The sequence below is a fragment of the Saimiri boliviensis genome, chromosome 11, assembly GCF_048565385.1.
Source record: "Saimiri boliviensis isolate mSaiBol1 chromosome 11, mSaiBol1.pri, whole genome shotgun sequence".
NCBI classification, from domain to species: Eukaryota; Metazoa; Chordata; class Mammalia; order Primates; family Cebidae; genus Saimiri; species Saimiri boliviensis.
The window spans coordinates 32,744,891-32,766,985 of record NC_133459.1 but is presented as its reverse complement, the minus strand read 5'-3'; the positions used below and the strand labels follow the sequence as shown (position 1 = coordinate 32,766,985).

At 42.9% G+C, this 22,095-nt stretch overlaps 1 protein-coding gene across 7 annotated transcripts in view; it reads left to right on the top strand.

Annotated features, from left to right (window-relative positions):
* Positions 1-22,095, top strand: part of CSMD2 (CUB and Sushi multiple domains 2) — a 620,269-nt gene that overhangs the window by 100,178 nt on the left and 497,996 nt on the right. For all 7 annotated transcript variants that reach the window (XR_012512371.1, XR_012512370.1, XR_012512369.1 and 4 more), the window contains exon 3: positions 18,829-18,941. Coding sequence is in view for 3 of the 7 variants with exons in the window: in XM_074380476.1 (XP_074236577.1) it covers positions 18,829-18,941 (113 nt within the window). In the remaining 4 variants the exon portion in view is untranslated. The remainder of the gene's footprint in view (positions 1-18,828; positions 18,942-22,095) is intronic.

Here is a 22,095-nt window from a genome sequence, read left to right as displayed (position 1 = left end):
TAAAGGGTCTGAGCTATTAATAGTCCTGCCTGGATTGAGTTGTTCTGGCTTTTCATTGACCTTAATCATAGGGCATGATAATACTAAGAGATGCCCTAAGGCAGGTGTTCCCAAACTTTTTACACAGGGGGCCAGTTCACTATCCCTCAGACCGTTGGAGGGCCGCCACATACTGTGCTCCTCTCACTGACCACCAATGAAAGAGGTGCCCCTTCCTGAAGTGCGGTGGGGGGCCGGATAAATGGCCTCAGGGGGCCGCATGCGGCCTGCGGAGCCGTAGTTTGGGGACAGGGCTGTAGTTTGGGGATGCCTGCCCTAAGGGATCTTCTTTATTCCAAACATACTCTTCCTTACCTCTATTGTGGCATAGCAGTCCCGTTTCCCTTTGGCAGTCAGAATCAATCACCCTGGCTAGCATAGTTACTCTTTTCTTTGCCTGTTGATTCAGAGGTGCAAGGAGTACAAAGTGGTCAGGTAGCAGTCTTAACTTTCAGCACAGTAAGATCATTGTTGTGACACCTGGTGGAAGCATTCCTCCCTTTGGAACTAAGACCTCTGGGCTAGCATAGCATATAGTCCTGAAACAGGAAGCAAACATTTTGCTAGTGGATCACTACAGGTAATAGTGAGTGGAACTACTCTACTAATATTTCCATCCCTTGATTTCTGGACTCCTGAATCCTGGCTATGGGAGAAAGAGCACGCTATATTCGATGCTGATTCAGCACTTATACAGCCTTCTGGAGAACTTTGCCCAACCCTGTAAGGTATTGCCACCTAGCTGCCATTGTAATTGAGTCTTCAAAAGGCCATTTCACTGTTCTATCAAGCCAGCTGCTTCAGGATAGAGGGTTAACATGGTAGGACCAGTGAATCCCATGAGCATAAGCCCATTGCCACACTTCTTTGGCTATAAAGTGAGTTTATTGGTCAGAAGCAGCTCAGTGTGGAATACCATGACAGTGGATAAGGTATTCTGTAAGTCTAAGGATGGTAGCTTTGGCAGAAACATTGCATGCAGGGAAGGCAGATTCATATCCAAAATAAGTGTCTATTTCAGTAAGAACAAAACACTTTCCCTTCTACAATGGAAACAATCCAGTGTTATTAAACTGCTACCAGGGTAGTTTATCACCCCAGGGCTTATCACCCCAGGAAAGAGTACCATGTTGGGGACCCCACTTCTGGTACCATGATCTGTTTTGGTCTCTTTGGACTGCCATCACAAAATACCCATGCACTGGGTGGCTTAAACAATGGAAACTTATTTTCTAACTGTCCTGGAGGCTAAAATGTAAGATCCTATTCTGAATAGCCTGATTCTGGTGAGAGGTTTCTACCTGGCTTGCAGATGGCTGCATTCTCACTGCGTCTTCACATTGCAGAGAGAGTTGGCAAGAGAGACAAAAAGAGGTGTCTTTTCTTATAAGTCACTAATCCCATGATGGAAGTCCCATCTTCATGAACTCATCTAATCCTAATTATCTCCCAAAGATCCCACCTCTGAATATCAATACATTGAGGATCAGGGCTTCAACATATGAATGGTAGGAGGACACAAACACTCAATCCATTATGTAAGCCATTCGGGTAGTGGTACATGTTATGAGAAAAATAAAGCAGAGTAACTGGCAGAGTCTGACCAGGTGGCAACATCAGGAAGTGTAATCAATGGAACCTTTTTGTGGACGTGATACCTCAGTTGTTTTCACATGTCAGTCCCTTAGATCTTGCCGCTGTCTCCAGGGTTTCATGTCTTCTTTTGTGGCACCTCACTCTGTATACACTTGGGTCAGATCTTGGGGGTGAGCAAGTCCCTGCTTGGCAGGAGTGTGTCACTAAAAGTGATTCAAAAGACAGCATGGTGGTGGAGAGGGGGCAAAACCCAGTTCCAAATTGCAGCTGACAATTATCTCTTCCTAACGGTCCAGGTAGAAAAGCAGAATTCAGGGATAAGGCAACATTTCAGAATCTAGGGTCATATACCTCACCTACTGTAATATGAATGGTGCTCCTGAAAGTTGTGCAACATAGTGGCCCTGAAAAGTCCTAGAAGCCGGAGCCGAGTTAAGAGTTTCACAACAGAGACTGGGAGGTAGGGCCTGAGAAAGTCCCTGAACCACCTGCAAAAACTGTCCGGTAATCAAACTCTCTTACTGACCCCTGTAGCTCCTCCCACTCTTGTCTACAGGTGAGGCCCACAGGCAAAGCCTCTTTACTATTAACTGCAAATATTGATGGTTTGGATATAATTCATGTTGACCCTCCCCTGTTCACAACCTGTGACCTGGGCTTGGGTGGTTATGTTTCACTCTGCACAGCTGTATGCTCAGTATATCCTGCAATCCCAGCCTGGGAAAAACCCCTGGAGCCCCTCATGCTGAGAAGGGATTCTCTATAGTTCCTTCTGCAGAAGGAACCAGGATTCTGGAGACCATGGTTCTAGAAGCTCCTGTTTACCCTGGTTCCCTGGAGTATGGGAAGCAGTGGGCAAGGTGTCCTGGTGCTTGACCCTGCCCTCCAACTGGGCCAACAAGCATTTCTATCCACTTCACAAATACAGGGCCTGATATTCTCCCACTTGATGGCCAATACCTTCTGGTGGTGGCTGTGCAGCAGCTGATAATCATGATGTTGTTTGGTATTAACCTGTGCACAGGTGCTGCCTATAGCACACTGAAGCGGTGTCTTTAAATGGAGACGTAATCTTTTAAGCCAGATGCAATGCTCAAAACTGGCTCTGGCAGCCAACAGGAAAAGTATTGTGGTACGGAGCAGGTAAGGAGTGGAACCGACCCCGCTTCTCTCTTTCCATCTTCCCCATCCTTTTGCATGTTCAGCATCTTGAGCCTTAGAATTCTGAGAGGCTTGGCCGGGCGCGGTGGCTCAAGCCTGTAATCCCAGCACTTTGGGAGGCCGAGGCGGGTGGATCACGAGGTCGAGAGATCGAGACCATCCTGGTCAACATGGTGAAACCCCGTCTCTACTAAAAATACAAAAAATTAGCTGGGCGTGGCGTGCCTGTAATCCCAGCTACTCAGGAGGCTGAGGCAGGAGAATTGCCTGAGCCCAGGAGGCGGAGGTTGCGGTGAGCCGAGATCGCGCCATTGCACTCCAGCCTGGGTAACAAGAGCGAAACTCCGTCTCAAAAAAAAAAAAAAAAAAAAAAAGAATTCTGAGAGGCTCCACCCGCCCCCTCCCCAGGTTGACCTCAGCAGCTGTCGGAGGGGGTAGGTGGGCACAAAACCCTCAGGATGGAGAATCTGCTGGACGTTCACTGATATTTTTACAATTGTAGTTGTTTGTGTCTCCCTGGTACATAAGGAACAAAAAATGCAAAGCTTAGGCCAGCCGTGATGGCTCACACCTGTAATCCCAGCACTTTGGGAGGCCACGGTGGGCGGATCATGAGGTCAGGAGATTGAGACTATCCTGGCTAAAATGGTGAAACTCTATCTCTACTAAAAACACCCACAAAAAATTAGCCGGGCGTGGGGGCATGCTCCTGTAGTCCCAGCTACTCGGGAGACTGAGGCAGGAGAATTACTTGAACCTGGGAGGCGGAGGTTGCAGTGAGCGGAGATCGATCGTGCCACTGCACTCGAGCCTGGGGAACAAAGCCAGACTCTGTCTCAAAAAAAAGCAAAGTTCTTCCAGATGATGCCATTTCTAGACTGGCACTATCTGAGGGCCTGGGTAAATCTCAGCTGTTCCATCAAGCCTCCTGTGGTGGTCCAAACTTTAAGGGCTGCCTTGATGGGGAGAAGCTTCCATTCCTAAATGGATGATGTCATTAAGCCTGATTTAAGGGAGGTAGGTATGGAAGGCAGCACCTGTGGATGGGTTAATAACAAACAACATCATTATTATCAGCTGCTGTGCAGCCACCACCAGAAGGTGTTGGCCATAAAGTGGGAGGCAGGCTTCTGGAACATGACACCCTTTCTTCCTCAAAGCTTGCTTCCCCATTTCCATTCTTGCCAACCTCCTGACACACGTTGCTGGATGCTTCAGTTTCTGTCATGGAAGACCAAGCTGGCTCAGGGTTTTTCAGGATCCCATGTAAGTAAATGAAATCTGCATCTACTAGAAGGCTGAGCAGTCTCCAGGAAAAACTCTCTTGGGGAGACTGGTAATTAAGCAGTCATGGCAAACAAGTGGAGGAGGAACATCTGGTTGTATCCATTTGTTCTCCTGTCATTAGTTGGGGAACAATTTTATAAATTACGTAAAAAGTTGGGTTTTATCTTTCCTCTGCTTGTGCCATCCTCTTTGTTTGAGATGACCTCCCTCTCCTACCACAGCCCGCCATGCCCTTTGGATGATTGGCTAACAATTTATCTTTTTAGATCAGCTCAGGCTGGTGCATCAACTTCCCTGGTTGCATCTTTATCACTGTACTTACTATATTGCATTATAATTGTGTCTTCAATAATAATAAAATTACCTCCTATGGTGCATCTGGCACTGTTCTCAATGTGGGGGTTAGATAAGTGAACTAAATGCATAAAAATCCCTGCCCTCGTGGAATTCACACACTGGTGGGAAAAAGTAGACTTAATAAATAAGAATCGATCAAATTTATAGGAGGTCAGATGGTGATAAGTGTTAGGAAAAAATGCAGGACAAGGGGAATCAGGAATCAGAAAGGGGTACAGCAAGGAAGGAGGGTTGCAACTGTAAATAGAGTAGTCATCAAAGCCTCAGTGTAAAGGGTTTGTGAACACAGACCTGCAGATGATGAAGGAACCAGCCATACATGTCCCGGGGAAGAGATGAGGTAGCTGGAGGAACTGAGAGGAGAGCAGGTGTGAAGGCCCTGAGGCAGAACTTGCCAGCTGTGTTTGAGGGACAGCAAGTGGCTGTGATGGTTAGAGTGAGTGAGTAGGGGGAGATAGTTGGTGATAAGGAGGGTGGTGATGGAGTGGGAGTGGGTACTGGCAGCAAAGTATTCCCTGGTGCCTTTAGACCATTATGAAGATTTTTGCTTTTGTCCTAAATCAAGTGGGATGCCTTTGGAAGGGTTTTGAGCATGTAAGTGACATGATCCGACTTAAGATGATCATGGAGGCTGCTGTGTTGAGGAGGATCTGTAGGTGGACTAGGGGGAAAGTAGAAAGACTGGTTAGGAGGTTATTGCAGTAATTGAGGCAAGAGATGGAGGTGGCCTGAGCAGGCGGTAGTAATGAAGGTGATGGGAACTGACTGGATCTCTAGATAAATTAATGTAATGCCTCTGTTTGAGGGTAAATCCCTTGAGAGTGAGTCCATGTCTTATGAATTTTTATCCTGAAAACCAAGTATAGTACATAGTGTTTAATAGGGCATACAATTAATATTTTTTGAATGAATGATTGATGAGAAAAATTCGTAATTGTTACCAGGGGGAATAAATCAGCCTTTAGTCTTTTTTGTGAACCTATCAGATCATAGAGAAATATCATGGGTAACATCTATTTAGTTTCTCAACTGATGTCATAAATCTATTTATGTGTGTACTGAACCGAGAAATGTGAGGCTTGCTGGATCCAACTGTCTTTGTCTATTATTCACGACTTTCCAAAGCTTTTCATACAGTAATGCAAAGGTTCCCAAAGTTTCTTAGCTGCTATTAGTGTCTAAGTAATCTTTCCACATGTTCTATGGATAAAAGAAATATCTATTAGCTCCACTTGTTAAGTAGTTAGGTCCAAATAAGTGAATAAGTATTTATACCCCAACAACTCTGTATCTGTTTGAAAAAATAATATAAATTGAAAGGAAAACATTTTATTTCATCCTTAAATAATTGTTAAGTAACAACTGATTGCTAATGGTATGTGTTTCCTTGTTGGTCATTGCAAAGATTCTCAAACCTTGGACTCAGATTGGAAACTACCACCTTCATATCCTGTTCCACACTGATCTACACATGGGCCCTACCTCCCATCACACCAACCACCAAACACCTAGCTTTGCAAAGATACGATGTCACCTCATGGAAGGTAGCTTTACGTTTTAACCGTGAACCACTTTGAGCTAATAGTTTGTGTGTCCAGCAGATATCTTCTTCTTTCTTTAAGAAGAAAAGGGGCTATAATCTAATGGGTTTGGGATCTGCCACTATTTCCTTTGAAAGTTTAAAATATTCCAGGGTACCCTTGTAAACTCACTGCAATGCCCTGGGGCACCTTGGTGCACCGTTTGGGAACCATGGTGCTACTTTGTATGTAGGATTTCCCAAAATTACTAATTTTTTTCAGGCAAACCTACTAAATCACACTGGATAGTATTCTGTGCAACATGGTTTGGGAACTGTTTAGGTAGAGCACATCAGGAGGGCTTCCTGCTGCAGAAGGAGAAACCTCAGTCCAATGGGAAACACCGCTGGGTTTTGACAGAGCGAGTGTGCTTAGAGGATCACATTCTGAACACAGTGCTTCTCCCCTATTTTTAGACCTCAGCATGTAGGTCTGCTACGACTCCAGATCTTGCTTCTAAAGAGAGTACACATCCTAGAAAGTGTACTGTATACGGAGATTTGGAGGTCTAGCTTTGTTCCCATTCAGTCATACGTAAGACAGGTATCCTGGCCTCCAAAAATAAATGCACATGTGCAGCTGAAAACAGAGGTGTGCAGAGCCAGTAGATGTTTTCTGGAGAGGCAGGGACATTTTAGACAAGATCCTTTGGATATAAGTTGTTTTTTCTTGTTTTTGTTTTTTCCAATAGGTATCTAGCTAATGCAAGATGGTCCTCAGAAATGGGAGTTTATTACAAGGATCTCCAGGTTTTGAGACAGCATGAGAACCATCTCTTTAGACTTTCTCTTATTCTGGGTTTCAGGATCTTGAAGACTGAGAGTGTCAGTGGTCTTGTAGCCAACGTAGCTATAGTCTCAGCTCCAATGATCTGCCTTCTCTGGGCATATCCTTTCCCAAAGAGAGTTCCACAGAACCCCAGCCCGCAAGATGCTTTAAGAATAAAGGGGTCTATGATGTATATATAGAAAGGCACAAAAAGCCTAGATTTTCCAAGTTTCCCAGTTTTAGAAGCTCTTGATGAAATGCAAAGGGGAATTACCAGAGAAAACATGTGTTTGTAGGGCTGTATGGTGTGTGTGTGTCTAGTATGTGATTATGACTAATGTCCATCAATTACCTGCAAATTACCAGATGATGCCTGTAATGATAGTTCTGTTTTTAGCTTAATGGTTTATGTATCTAACTAGTGGCTGCTGTCTGGAGTAGGGCTGCTGGCAAATCAAAACACTATTTGCCAAGCCTGTCAGTGTGACAAATGTTGCTTACATTTACTCTTTTATTCCCAAGGTCAATTGGCATGTCTTTTTTCATATCACTATTTGACATGCTAACAGCCTTAAATGAAAACCATTCAATAAAGGCCCAATTTGCTGTATTACTATTTATTCCTGGGTAATTCCATATTAGTTGGCCCTTTAAGATTGCAAAGAAGAGACATGAGTAGATCACCCTCGGAAGTAGAGGCTTATCACATGGTTCTCCAAATCTTGGGGCAGCTAGACCTTTGGTCACTCTGGGTTTCAGAACTTTTAAAACAGTGTCAGCAGCCTCCTGGCTGATGTAGCAGCAGCTTCAGCTCCATAACCTGCCTTCTCTGGGCATGTTGTCTCCCAGAGAGGGTTCCACAGAACCGCAGCCCACAGGATGCTTTAAGAAGAAAAGGGGCTATAATCTAATGGGTTTGGGATCTGTTACATAATCTATTCCAGCCTTGGAGGTTTACATTGACTTTGCTTGTTAAAAGTCCTCCTACGCATTTTATTTTTTATTTGTTTTCTGAAAAATCCTTGCTTTGTTTTTTAACCCAGCATTTCCCAATTCTGTGTAACTGATGAACACTCTAGAAACATACTTTGAAAAATAACCTAGTTTTGGTACTTTTCAGAAAAATCTGATTGTATTCATTTGTCACCCTCTGTGTTGAGGGGGACGGTCCACATCACCACCCCCATGATTTATTAGGACTCATAGGATTCAGGACATATTTGTATCCATGGCTATGATTTATTATGGTGAAAGGATACAGAGTAAAATCATCAAAGGGAAAAGGTGTATGCTGGGGCGACGCCTGGGAGAAACCAGGCATAAGCCTCCAAGAGTTCTCTTCTGGCAAAGCCACACGGGTCATGCTTCAAGCCCCTGGCAATTAATTGTGACAACACATATGAAATAATGCCATCCAGGAAAGCTCAGTAGAGACTCATTGCCCAGGGTTTTCCCACAGAGGTGATTATGTAGGCCCTCTTCCTGACACATACCAAAACTCTAGACTCCCAGATGGAAAGCAGGCATTCAGCATAAACCATAATGTTTATACAAATTGTTTAGACCTCTCTTGAAAGTACTGGAAATGGAGGAAACTGTCCTGAAATTCCTGGTTCCCAGATGCCAGACAAGGGTTATGCTTGTAAGCTGGCCTTCCAAAGGATAACAGGCCTTTTCTGTCTGCTTTCTCATAGTAAAACCTTCGTTTATTCACTCCATATTGCACTGGCGATGTAGTGAAAAGGCTATAGATAGTCTTTGCCTCCAAGAGACTTACTGTCAAGAAGGAAAGACAGATATATCACAATTCAATAAGAAAATCAATTCATGATAATTGGGATGAATGTTACAAAGTAGAAGTATTCTGCTCTCTAAGGACATTTATCAGGGTTCCCTAAACTCTCAGAGGAACTGATGCTGAAACTGAGTCCTGAAAAGCGAATGCAGGGTTGGGGGGAAGGTAAAGTGGAGGAGACCTGGGTGGCTAAGGGATACATCTGGGCACAGAGCCTTAGGGGCAGCATGTGCAAAGGCCCTGAGATGGAAAGAGATGTGGCACCTTCAAGGACAGTGTAATAAGCCAGTAAAGGTGGAGGGAAAAGACCAAAGGAGAGAGAGCCATGAGCTGAGGTAGAAAGAAAGGCAGGCCAGGTAGTGCAAGGCAAAGCCTCAGGCCATGTCATCCAAGGGGCTGTCCATCTCTGTCATTCCTGATGACTGTGTCCTTCGAGCTGATCCATATCTCTTATTTCACTTGAGGCCTAGAGAACCAGCCCCAGCAACACTCACTCAAAGACGACTCAGGGCTCTGCCTCTATCCTCAGAAAGTTATGGAAAGTGGGGGTTTATCACATCGTTCTCCAGATCTTGAGGCAGCACAGAGATGATCTTAAAGAGCCCAACTAATATAGAATTATCCAAGAAAAAATAGTAATAGAGCAAACTGGGCTATTATTGAAAGGCTGTTCTCATTTAAGGCTGCTAGCACATCAAACAGTGATATGAAAAAAGACATGCCAATTTGACCTTGGGAATAAAAGAGTAAATGTAAGCAACATTTGTCACACTGACAGGTTTAGCAAATAGTGTTTTGATTTGCCAGCAGCCCTACTCCAGATAGTTCCAGAAAGTTCCATGTGCCTGGAAGACATTTGGACAAAGCCTAATTCTTCCATCTTTCCCTGTCTCCTATGTTTTTCTATCAAGCAGGAATCAAGATTTAGATTTACTCCAATAATGGGGTCAACCTAATGTACTAATAGACTCCGGAATTCCAGGTTGGAGTTTGTTCAGATTAGAGTTTCATTATTGCCTTTCTCATTGGTTCTCTGACTAGCAGAAGCAAAGCCATGTTCCTAATGAGCTTAGTCCAAGATTCAACCCGGTATGTTCCTCCCTCTCTCTGAGGATCAGCATCTGAGACCTGTTAGCACTCAGTAAATATTTGCAGGATTAAACTTGGATTGAACTTGAGAAGTGGCACATTCATACCTTTGGTAGATGCAAATGCCAGCATTCTTCTGTACATAGAGCCCAAGTATGTCTCTCTGGAGCCTCTGCCCTGTGGTCCCACTTCCTTGCCAAACATTTCATGAGGACATTGGTGTGTCAAGCATGGCCTTCAGGGATGTGGAAACAGTTTTCATCCTCCCCTTTGCCAACTCTGTTGGATGCCAGACTAGACATGCTCACTTTCTTCAACTGTTCCTCACCCGATAGGGTGAGGGGTCTTTTAGGGTATACTTGCTGCAAGCCTGGCACCTCAAAGCCAAGAGATCCCAGCCTGAGGAAGTGAGTAGTTGGTCAGCATGAGAGCCTTGAAGTTCTCAAACATGGGCACTAACTCCTGGTGTAAGAAAAAGCTTTTGCTTCCATGGGTAGGAATTTGCAAACACTTCACTTGAGTGGAAGAAATGTCATATCCCTCCATTAAAAACAATTTGACTTTGAATCCTGTGCATAAAGGGGAAGAATTTCACTTCAGCTGTTATTGGGATTCTCCCAAGCAAGGTCTTACATAGACCCCGCATTCCAGGAAGACACTCAGGTCTCAGTCCACACTGGCCAATTGTTGATGTGCCCAAGGCCTCAGTGACACCCAAAGGCCGGAAGCTCAGTCATATCCAAGCCAAATTCTGATGGAGGAGTTCAAGTCCTTCTGCTTAGAAGGGGAGTCCCTTTGTGTACAGTTCAGCACTTTCTTCTGTCCCTTCTTCCTTATTTAAATAAATAAATGCTCCCTTTATTTATTTTTGAGACAGTCTCATTCTGTCACGCAAGCTGGAATGCAGTTACATGATCATAGCTCACCTGCAGCCTCACACTCCGAGGCTCAAGCAATCCTTCTGCCTCGGCTTCCCTAGTAGCTGGGACCATAGGCATGCACCACCATGCCCAACTATCCTTAAAAGTTTTGGGAGAGACAGGATCTGACTATATTGACCAGTTTGGTCTCAAACTTCTGGCCTCAAGCAGTCCTCCCACCTCAGCCTCTCAAAGGCTTAGGATTACAGGCACAAGCTACTGCACACAGCCTAATACCCTCTTTAAAATAAAAGCTCCCACCCTTTTATTTTTCCTTGAATGATTAGAAAGAGAAGGAGGTGTTCAAAGCAGTCTGCTTTGTCCTTTTATCTTGCCTCATTTCACAACATGTAGGGGATTTGCCCCATCAGTAAGTATTACTTAGTCCACAGCTAGATGTCTCTCCCTCCTGTGGTCTAGACTGCAAGCATCAGAGTTACCTAAGACTGTGTGGCTGCTTCTAGAAAAACACTGAGTAATCTGCCATTCATTCATTCATCCATCCATCCATCCATTCATTGAGAATACACACGCAAGGTAAACAACACAAACTCAGCCATGGCTCTCATCTAGTCAGGGAGACTTTAATGAAAACTACCCCAATAAACATCTAATTAGGAATTATGGTAAGTGCTAGTACAGAAAAGAAGAGAGATACCAGTCAGGATAGGTCAAGTAACACTGTGTGTACTAATCACGGTTTTTTAATTGTCTGTATTTTCTGATACTTTGCCATTTTGGGGCTTTGTTGAACTAAAATAGCAAACAGCTTTCCCAGAAGTGTGCCTTCTGTATGCTAACAGATCATCCCAGTCGGGTAGAGCACAACTAAGTCCTTTATTATTATTATTTTTAATTTAAGTTTAATTTTTTTTTGAGTCAGGATCTCGTGTGTGTGTGTGTGTGTTTTGCCCAGCCTGGAGCACAGTGATGTGATCACCGGTCATGGCAGCCTCGAACACCTAGGCTCAAGTGATCCTCCCACTTCGGCCTCCTGAGTACTGGGACCACAAGTTTAGCTGAGTAGCCACCATACTTAGCTAAATTTTCTTTTTTTTTTTTTTTTTGTAGAAATGGGGTTTCACCATGTTGTGCAGGCTGGTCTTGAACTCCTGAGCTCAAGTGATTTCTCCCACCTTGGCCTCCCCAAGTGCCAAGATTACAGGCCTGAGCCACTGTGCCTGGCCTCTACCTCCTTTGTTGAGATCTCATTGTTTATCTGCTATCTCCCTGCCCTGATTACCCAGGGCCAGACATCAGACAACTAAGGGTGGTCCACACACCTTGGTGTCCTCTGAAATTATTGGAACTAGGCAGTCCTAAACCTGCTCTGCTGCTTACCTGATCTTGCCCATTCCTTCTTGGGAAAACCACAATAAAGGCTCTTGCCCACATTTTTCCAGGCTCCTTCTGCCTTTTCACTGACCCTCGATCTTCCTACATGCTTGTGGCCCTGCATGGCATAGTATGCCCCTTCCTCTAGGAAACTGTGGGTATCTTTTCAGCGGCAATGTCTTCTGATCTGTTGGCCTCACCATACCTGAATGGTAATATCAAAACCTACAATTGAAAACATAGTGGCAGCAAACAACCCTCAAATTGAAACAGCTTAACTCACCAAAAGTTTCTTTCTTGCTCATGCTGCAGATTCAGAAAAGGTTTGCAGGGGCTCTTTGCTTAGGGGAGTTGCTCAGAGACCATGGCTGACAGAGGCCAAGGATCACTGACCTTGGATAAGGGGATGGGAGTTCAGCAAAAGGTACACAGGCTGTTCAAGCCTTCCTCCTGGCAACAGTGACCTTCACTGCTACCCACATTTCCCTGGCCACGCCAGTGTTACGATCAGGCCTGACCTCAGCAGGGATGGGAGGTGCTGTTCTACTCTGTGTCCAGAAGGAAAGCTGGAAATGCAAGGTGAACCATACCCGTGATTTCCACTGGGACCTATGAGCATGCAGAATAGACTGGTCTGGGATGTCAGGAATGCATCTTTCTAGAAGTAATGTTGAGACACTTGTGATAAGATCTGAATGATGAGAAAGAGTTATTTAAACAAATCCTGAGTTAGAAAGTGTTCTAAATAGGAGACAATGTAAATAGAACCAGATATAAGTGCAAAGACCCTGAAGATGGGGCATGGCAAATTGAAGGAACTTTTAAAGTCCATTTTATTATTGACTTCAAATTCTCAACAGGAAATTCATGGTCTTATTGCCTGCACGTTGGGCTGACCAATTCCCTTGCCCTTGGGATGGCCTTGACCAAAGAAGACTGGGGAGAGGGGCTGGAGCCAGGCAGGAAGACAGAGCAGAGAATCTGTCAGAGCCAAGCCATGCAGGCTTTGTGAATCTCGTTTGGGATTCTGGCTTTAATCCTAAGAACAGTGGGAGGCTGTGGATAGATTCCGAGCTGAGAAATGAGGAGTATATGGGGTCCTGGCCATCCTGTTTTCAAAACTCTGAGTTACTTTTGGCAGGAAGGCAAAAACAAAGAAAAGGCGCTGAAGGAAATGGGAAGACAATAAGGCTGATGTAAAGCAGAAGATGAGAATTGTTTTACATGCTTGGCTGTGCCACCTGTTTGCAAAATGCTGTTCTCTGCACATTTGAGAGTCCTCAGGGAGGATAACCAATAGCAACAGGAGCCTCTCGCCTTCATTGCCCATCATTTTACTACATTTCTCTACTAACTCTGGATCCCACTATTGAAGGATACCTCACTCCTTTCAATATGGTATTTAATCTTGTCAGATAAAAGATGGGAAAGTCTGAAAGTTTTATTTGCTTATTCTGTCATGCAACACCATAGCTCCTCCTGACTGCAGGGTCATTAGCATGTCTAAAATCCATCTCGAAGATGAGTGGGTGGGGGAATGATGATTCAGGTATCCCGCTGAGGAGATTCAATTTCCCATTCCCTCCCCCAGCCATAGCTAGTGCCTTTCAGGAATCCTCCCTGCTAGAATTTATCTACCAACCCTGGGAAGGAGCAGAGCAGTGGTAAATATGTGATTAGAGAAAATGCTTAGTAAGCTGCAATTCCACATATTGTAAGTGATAAAAGCTGTAATTGTTTCCTGACAGTGTACATTAGCTATTCCCAGCTTATGTCAATGTAGTACCAAGAAACTAGGGTCTAGAAATCTTTAATTGCAATGCAAAGATATCCTGGAACTAAGTTGGGGAATAAAATCAACAATTTCTACTTAGTGAGAGGAATATCATTCTCAGAGAGGGCTTCATGAGAGAAGCCCTAGTGAGATTTGAGATTCCTCCATGAGGCTCTATGTTGTTGAAGGAAAGGATGGTCCCTAGGCTGAATGTCTGGGAGGGGCACCCAAGGGCATAATTCTAGTAGACATGGAGGAGGGACAAGTTGCACCTGCTGTGATTTGGGCTCGCTTGGAGGTAGAGGTAACCAGAGCTGGCTAGGATGGAGTCTGGGGAACCAGATATAAGTCTGACCTCACTGGGGACAATTTACTATTTTAATTCATAGGGTCCACTGGGATGATGCCAGTCTGTAAACAGATATGAATATTTGAGGGGAGAGAAAGGGCAATGGTGCATGGGCAAGTCAACAGGAAGCCAAAGAATAGGCTAGCAGGGTCCCTGTGTTCTGAGTTCTGGTTCTGGTAGTCAGCACGGCTGCAGTCAATGTGCTGGTGGGGGCTGGGAGGGTGCACTGTGGGTTGGAGTAGACAGGAAGCAGTTGGAGTGAGGGGCCTGGAAAAGACCCAAGGCCAAAGCCCAGTCCAGAGAGACTGAGTGTAGGTCTGATCAAATGCAGGACTGGGGTACTGTCCAACATCAATATAACAGGAGACATAGATATAATATTTGAAAATTTTAATTTTTTGTTGGTAAAGGGTGTTTTATTAGGGAAATTTACAGACAGAAGCATGGTCTTGGGTAGCCACAAGGCAGGTAGATCTCTGCGCTGTTACTCCCCAGACCCAGGGCTTATGTAACATAGGGAAAGAGTGTATGTGTCCAGCAAGGCAATGAAAGGCAGCCTCCAGAACAGGCAAGAGTGCTATTTGTATGATAGCATTGTGATTGACATGTTCTTACACTAAGAGCAGTAAATAGAATAGGAATCAGGAGGCATTCTCAAGACTGGGGCTAATCAGAAGTCAATATGGTAGATTTACTTTCATAAAACTTTTTATTTTGAAATAATAATATATTCACAGGAGAGGTCCCATGTACCATTCTCCCAGTTTCCTCCAGTAATTACATCTTATGTAACTATAGCATGCTCTCAAAACCAGGAAATTGCCATTGGTGCAATGTGTATGTATACTTGTCATCTTATCACATGCAGATTCCTAACCATGACTGCAATCAAGATACAGAATGATTCCATCACCCAAAGATCTCCCTTATATGACCTCTTTATGGTCATATCCACTTCCCTTCCTCTTACCATCCTTAATCCCTGGCAACCACTAATCTGTTTTTCATCTCTTTAATTTTGTCTTCTCAAGAATATTATATAAATTGAATCATATGCCATGTGATCTTTTGAGATTAGCTTTTTTCCCCCCTACTTAGCTTAAAGCCCTTGAGGTCCACCCAAGTTGCTATATGTATTCATAGTCCATTCCTTTTTATTGCTGAGTGGTATTCTGTGGTATGGATGTACCACAGTTTGTTTAGTCATTCATCTGTTACTGTAGGATATTTTGGTTGTTTCCAGTTTAGGCTATTAGGAATAAAGCTGCCATGAACAATTATGCATAGGTTTTTGGGCATAATCGATATAAATTTCCATTTCTCTGGAGTAAATTGCTGAGTTGTATAGTTAGTGTATGTGTTTTCGTTTCTTTTCTTTTTAAGAAACTGCCAAACCATTTTCTAGAGTGGCTGCATGTTTTTGCATTTCTACCAGCATTGTATGAGGAATCCAGTTTTTCTGCATTATCACCATCACTGGGTATTGTGACTACAGTGTTTTTATTTTAGCTGTTCTGATGGATATGTAGTAATATTTCTTCATGGTTTTAACTTGTATTTCCTTAAAAGCTAGTGATGTTGAACATCTTTTCATGTGCTTCTTTGCCATACATATGTCTTGTTTGGTGAAATGTCTCTTCCATGCCTTTTGCTGATTTTCTAATTGATTTGTTGAATCCTTGCCTTCTTCTCAATCTTAAGGGAAAAGCATTCAGTCTTTCACCATTAAGTGTGATGTTAGCTATTTTTTTTTTAGATGTTCTTTATCAAGTTCGGAAAGTGACCTTCTGTTTGTACGTTTCTGAATTTTTTTTTTAATTAGAAATGGGTGTTTAAATGTGTCAAACACTTTTTCTGCATCAGTTGATGTGGTCATTATGTTTTTTCAACCTTTAGCCTGTTAATATGGTAGATTACACTGATTGATTTTTCAAATGTGGAACCAGCCTGCATCTTTAGAATCAACCCCACTTGGGTATAGTGTATAAATATTTTTATGTATTGCTGAATTCTCCTTGCCAATACTTTGTTAGGGTTTTGTGTTTGTATTCATATGAAATATTGGTCTTCATTTTTCTTTATTTGTACTGTATTTGGCTTGGTATCAGGGTAATACTGGCCTTATGAGTTTGGAAATGTTTGTTGTTCCTTTCTGGAAGAACTTTGATTAGAATTGGTGTTAATTCTTCTTTATATGTTTGGTAGAATTCTCCAGTGAAATCATCTGGGCCTGGATATTTCTTTTTTGGGAATTTTAAAATAACCAATTCAATTTCCTTAATAGTTATAGGGCTATTCAAATGATCTGTTTCATATTGGGAAACTTATGGTAGTTTGTGCTTTTCAAGTTTGTGCCCATTTCATTTAATGCATCCAATCCGTGTGTATAATTTGTAGTATTTCCTTATTATCCTGTTGCTAAGTGCAGGATCTGTTTTCCTTAGCCCTTGCCAACTTGAGATAGGTGAAAAATGAGTCTTGGGGATTTAGTTTTCACATTTTTATATTAATTAGGTAGGTCGTTAATTTGTATTGTGTCATTTGCTCTTTTCCTTCTAGCTGTTTGCCATTTTCTTATGGATTTGTAAATACTTTTTCTAGGTTATAAATACGACTCCTCCTCCTGTCACATATTCGTAATCTTTCAGTTTGCACTTTTCTCATTATCTTTTATAGTTTTTTTTTGCCACACATACATGCTTTTAATTTTCACATAGTTATTAATCAATATTTTCCTTTAAGGCCTCTGGGGTTTCATGTTGTATCCATTAGTACTAAATCAATTCAAGAGATAGAAAACCAAATCAAGCGAGTTTAAGAAAAAAGAAAGTAAAGAAAGAATATTGGCTCACGTAACCGGGCATTGAAGAGCTAGATCTCACTACATGGATTAAGGATCTGAAAAATACATCATCAGGGTTCTGTTTCTTTTCTCTTGCCACTGCTCAGCTTTTATTTATATCTATATGGCAATATCATTCTCTCTGAAACAGATAGTCTCTGTGTGATGATAAAAAGGGTTCTGGGAGTCTCAAGCTTATATTGTAGTGGTTTAAGATCCAAAAATAAAAGGCTTTCAGAATCTGTATATTATATCCCATGGAAGGACTCAGAATGACTCTGCTTGGGTGGTTTGGCCTCTTCCCTCTTCCCCATACCTGGGACAAGTCTGTAAAAAATTAGGGATAGTATGCCATGATTGATCATTTACCTAGCTTTGTGGCTAGTGGGCAGGTGCAGTACCTATCAGGACTCCATGCCATGGACAGCTCCCATGGAAGACTGACAGGCAAATAGGTACAAAGAGAGTCCTCTGCGTGTCTTGCTTAGAAGGGCATTCTCCAGCATAAGATGATTAAACAAAGTTTGTTTCCTTATAATATGTATAATTTTATTATTTTACATATACATTTTTGATGAATGAGACTATATGAATATGGAGTGAGGTAGGGATCTTTTGCTGGATATGTTTATATTTGAAGAGAAGATGACCTTGAAACTTATTTGGTTACCTGCTCCATAATTTGATCATTTTTTCCTTGCTTTTTCTTGAGTCTATTCTGAGTTAACATGAATCAAACAAGATTAGGATGGTCAGAAGGACAAGGGCTTCATTTAGCATAAGGCTTTTCACAGTGGCTGTTAACAAATATCTGATTTAACTCGCCTGAACCCAATACTCATGCCTTTTGTTGGACATCCTGGGCATCAAGATACTATGTAGCAATGGGATGTATACAGCGACATCCAGGAGAACCATGTATATTTCAAAATACCTAAAAATGGGGACAAAGTTAGACCTTGAATTTCCTCCCAGATTCCTACCTGGATGTGGTAAGGCAGGCTGAGGCTTAGAGGGGGTTAAGGACAAAGGTGGATAGGAGACTGGCCACCTGACTACCACCTGTGTGCACAATTAGGTCCCTGCGAGGGTCACCAGGCATGGATGCCCAGTGGTGGACAAGGTCTTTCCTAACTGTATTCCTAAGGGTTCAGGGGTATCTTTTTTCTTCAGAGGAATCTTTAAAAATGATTATATTGTGCTAAAAGCATATTATTTCAGGTTCAACACTTCCTTTACCATCACACCTGTTTCCTTTTATTCAGTTAAATTCCAGAAAGAAAATTTAAACATTTTAATTTTAAAAGCAAGCACAGTTTGATTCCATTTGTATGAAATTATTTCATTGAATATGATTCCATCTATTGATCCTGCCATCTCTTTGTATGTCAACTGTCAGGAATAATTATTTCTAGATTGTGTTGGTTTTTTATTTTTTGCTTTCTTTAAAAACTAATAGGCACTTATTTTTATAAAAGCAGTAGACATTCATTTGAAAGAATAAAGTCTGTGATAAGAAGCATCCTCATTCTTCTACTTAGAGTTGGCTCCATTTCCCTTACTACATGAATAAATATTGTCTATGGCAATTGTTAGTTGTAAACTCATGGGGAATTCTACCCAGAGCCTCACAGGACCTCAGTCAGAAAGAAAAGAGAGAGGAAAAGAAATCAGAAGAGGAGAAAAGAGGAGACACAAAGGAGGCAGGCAGGCCTCCAGGTTGGGGATTAGACCATAGCTTTGGGGGAGTCACTTCCTGTTTCTGGGACAGAAAGCTGCTGGTTTTCATCACCTCTGCTGAGAATTACTTTGTCTTTGAACATCCTCTATGTGCCTAGATCAGCACTGTGTATTCAGCAGGCACTCAATAAATGCCTTGTGGATGTGTAGTTTCCCAAGGGGGTCATTCTCCCTAATCCACTTCTTTGTCTTTCAGACTCACAGGCTTTCAGCTGCCAGCCACCATTGTTAGTGCCGCCACCACTCTCTCTCTGCGCCTCATCAGCGACTATGCAGTCAGTGCTCAAGGCTTCCATGCCACCTATGAAGGTAGGTGCCTTCCCCATTGGCCACAGGAGCCCGAGACATGATGTCCTAATAGCCACAAGCAGGACTGCATCACTCACAGTTGCAGTGAAGTGTTCTTCAGACTCAGAGCTTGTGCCTGTCCTAACAAGACTGGTTACTAACCAGTAACTCAGTTACTTAAATTGTCCCTGTTGGTTCCCAGGAAACTGAGAATTGAAATCGAAGCTCGTCAGCAGTAGTTTATCCTAAGGGCCTGGTAACATCTATGTCTCTGTCCCCTTTAACTGGGTTTTATTGTGTTTTAATTTTTTTAATTCTGTTTTCTCTTGGGCTTCATTGTATAAGGTACCTCAGGTTGTTTTTGAAAATAAAAGAGATATAAACCCTAAGTAAAAGAAATAAAATAAGCAGCTAAAAACACCGTATAGTGACTGCCAAGAGTCAGTTTGATATCATTCAGAGGAGAAAAATCGATTTTTCCTTAATAGCATGGATTAGGGGCTTTTGGTTTGCGCTATGCAAATAATTTGTACTTCTCTCAGTCTGTTTAAATACGGTGTTAGAATTCAAATTAACACTAATATCTTCAGATTATACACTATTATTATTATTAACTTTATTATGTTAGTTCAGAAGGTGGTACTCTAGATCTCTGTCATTTCCCTGGGAAATTTACATCTCATTAATAGGTAATTATGCTGCTCTTGGCTAAGACCTGCACTGCTATTTTGTGTTAAGATCATTAATAGGCATATTTTAAGACTGTTAATGATAATTAATAACAGTAATGACATAATACCCTAGTAAGCATGCCAGTTATCCAAAAGCTTTTTTTTGCCTTTGTTTAAGACTTAAAGAATAAGTGATGCTTTCTTGAATGAAACTACAGGAATATAGAAATAGATACTCCCTGTCTTGGCCAGGGGTGTAATGCATAAAGAGGACAAGTTCTACCCCCTTGGCAAAAACCACCCCTGGTGGCAGGGATATAGGGGAAATGGTTTGATGCTTTAACCTGAGCAATTGGGGGCTCCTGAGAAGGCTTCAATTATTTTTAACTAAAGGTTGCTGAGAAGGCTCCTGAGAAATTTCTACCTGCCTTTTGCTGAGGGCTTGGACATAACTCTGTTTCACTTTAACTGAGGGTTCCTGATAAACAATGACCTGTCCTAAAGTGAGGACTCCTGAAATAGCCTAATTTCTTTTTTAAAAATTATGAGTTCTCAGCCGGGTGTGGTGGCTCATGCTTATAATTCCAGCACTTTGGGAGGACAAGGTGAGTGAATCACTTGAGGCTAGGAGTTTGAGACCATCCTGACCTTCATGACAAAATTCCATCTCTACTGAAAATACAAAAATTTGTTGGGTATGGTGGCACACATCTGTAATCCCAGCTACTTGGGAGGCTGAGGCAGGAGAATTCCTTGGACCTGGGAGATGGATGTTGCCCCACTGCACTCCAGCCTGGGTGACAGAGCGAGACTCTGTCCCAAAAAACAAAAACAAAAACAAAACAATTCCTCCCAGTATCAAGCCTGTGATTTTTGTCCTCCTGTTTATACCTTCACCTTGGCCCTGAATCCAAAGTAATTCTCTCCAAGTTTGAGCAACAAGCTCCTCACTAAGAGATGCCTCTAGAGAAACATCCTAAAGTCTCTCTGGCCATTAGCTCCTTCCACAATAGGTTGGCCTTGGGGACACTGACTGCATTTGGGGCCCAGGGCCAGGGAAAAGGAGACTGGGTCAGGGACCCTAGAATAGGTGCCAGCAGAGATGCTGGGAGTGACTGACACACTGGGGACCTGGCCAGGCCCTAGGCCCTCATGGTGTCCTCATTTCTCAGTCCTGGTGGATCTCTGAGGCCCAGGCTTCCCTGAGGCTTGAGGAAAAGGGTGTCCCATCGGTCCCTGACCACACTGCCCTGTCAGGGGCACAACCACTTCTCATTAAGCAGAGCAGATCTGAGGGTACATTCACACAGCCCTGTGAAAACAGACACTCCAGCCTGGAAATTATGAGCAGGGTCTGTAGTTGGGTAACAGGAAGTCTGTAAACTCTATGATATTAGGGACAAAAACTCTGAGAATAGGTGTATCTTTTTCTAGGGGGAATATATAGCAGGGGTTAGTAAACTCAGGGCCGTCCTGGCCAAATCCAGCCATCAGCTTGTTTTTGTAAATAAAGTTTTATTGGAACACAGCCATGCCCATTTGTTGACATCTGTTCGGTGGCTGTTTTTATGCACTACAACTGCAGAGTTGAGCTATTGTGACAGAGTCCCTATGCAGAGCCAATGAGATGCTTACTTTTTGACCCTTTACAGAAAAATTTTGCTTACTGCTGATCCACAGCTGTATTGTCCAATATAGTAATCATTAGCTGCATATGACTATTTACATTTAAATTAACTAAAATTAAGTAGAATTTGAAATTTAGTTTCTTAGTTATACTAGCCTTGTGTCAAATGTTCAGAAACCACATGTGGCTTGTGTAGCATGTCGAAGAGCACAGACACAGAACATTTCCATCACTGCAGAAAACTCTACTGGACAGAGCTGAGGTGGAGCTTCCATCAGATTCACAAAGAAGCCGGTGCTTCAAAAGAGATTGCAAAACATTAGGGATAAATTTGAGGCCAGCGGATCCCTCCTCTCACCTGCATGGCACAGATGAGGCAGTCCAGGCATGCGAATGCTCAACATTCTACAGCAGGACTCAGAGGGCAGAAGGAACAGCCTGTTTTACCTCAGCCACGTAATGATGTCAGGTCTCCAAGTCATTGGTGCTAAGAAAATAAAGCTTTGTAGGCAAAGCCTCTGCAAACGCTAGTCCAGTGCAAACAGATGGCAGTAGCTGAGCAAGTCTCCATGCAGTCACCTATTGCAGGGTTTCTGCATACTTTGCAGGATGTGTGGCTGGCTGTTTTATACTGCATGGTAAGGTGGGTCACAGGTGTCTGTGCTAACACAGGAGTCAGGCATCCATAAGTTAAGGCTATGGCTAGCCCTGAATCCCATTCGTTTGACTTGGGACCGGACTATGTGGCAATTCGTGCATCTGGACAAAGGTGAGTTGCACTCACTTTTGGAAACACCCGAAGTGGATGGACAAGGATGGAAGGTAGGAGGAATGAGTGGGGGCAGCCACTGCTGTGAGCATACCCACCTGATACGTG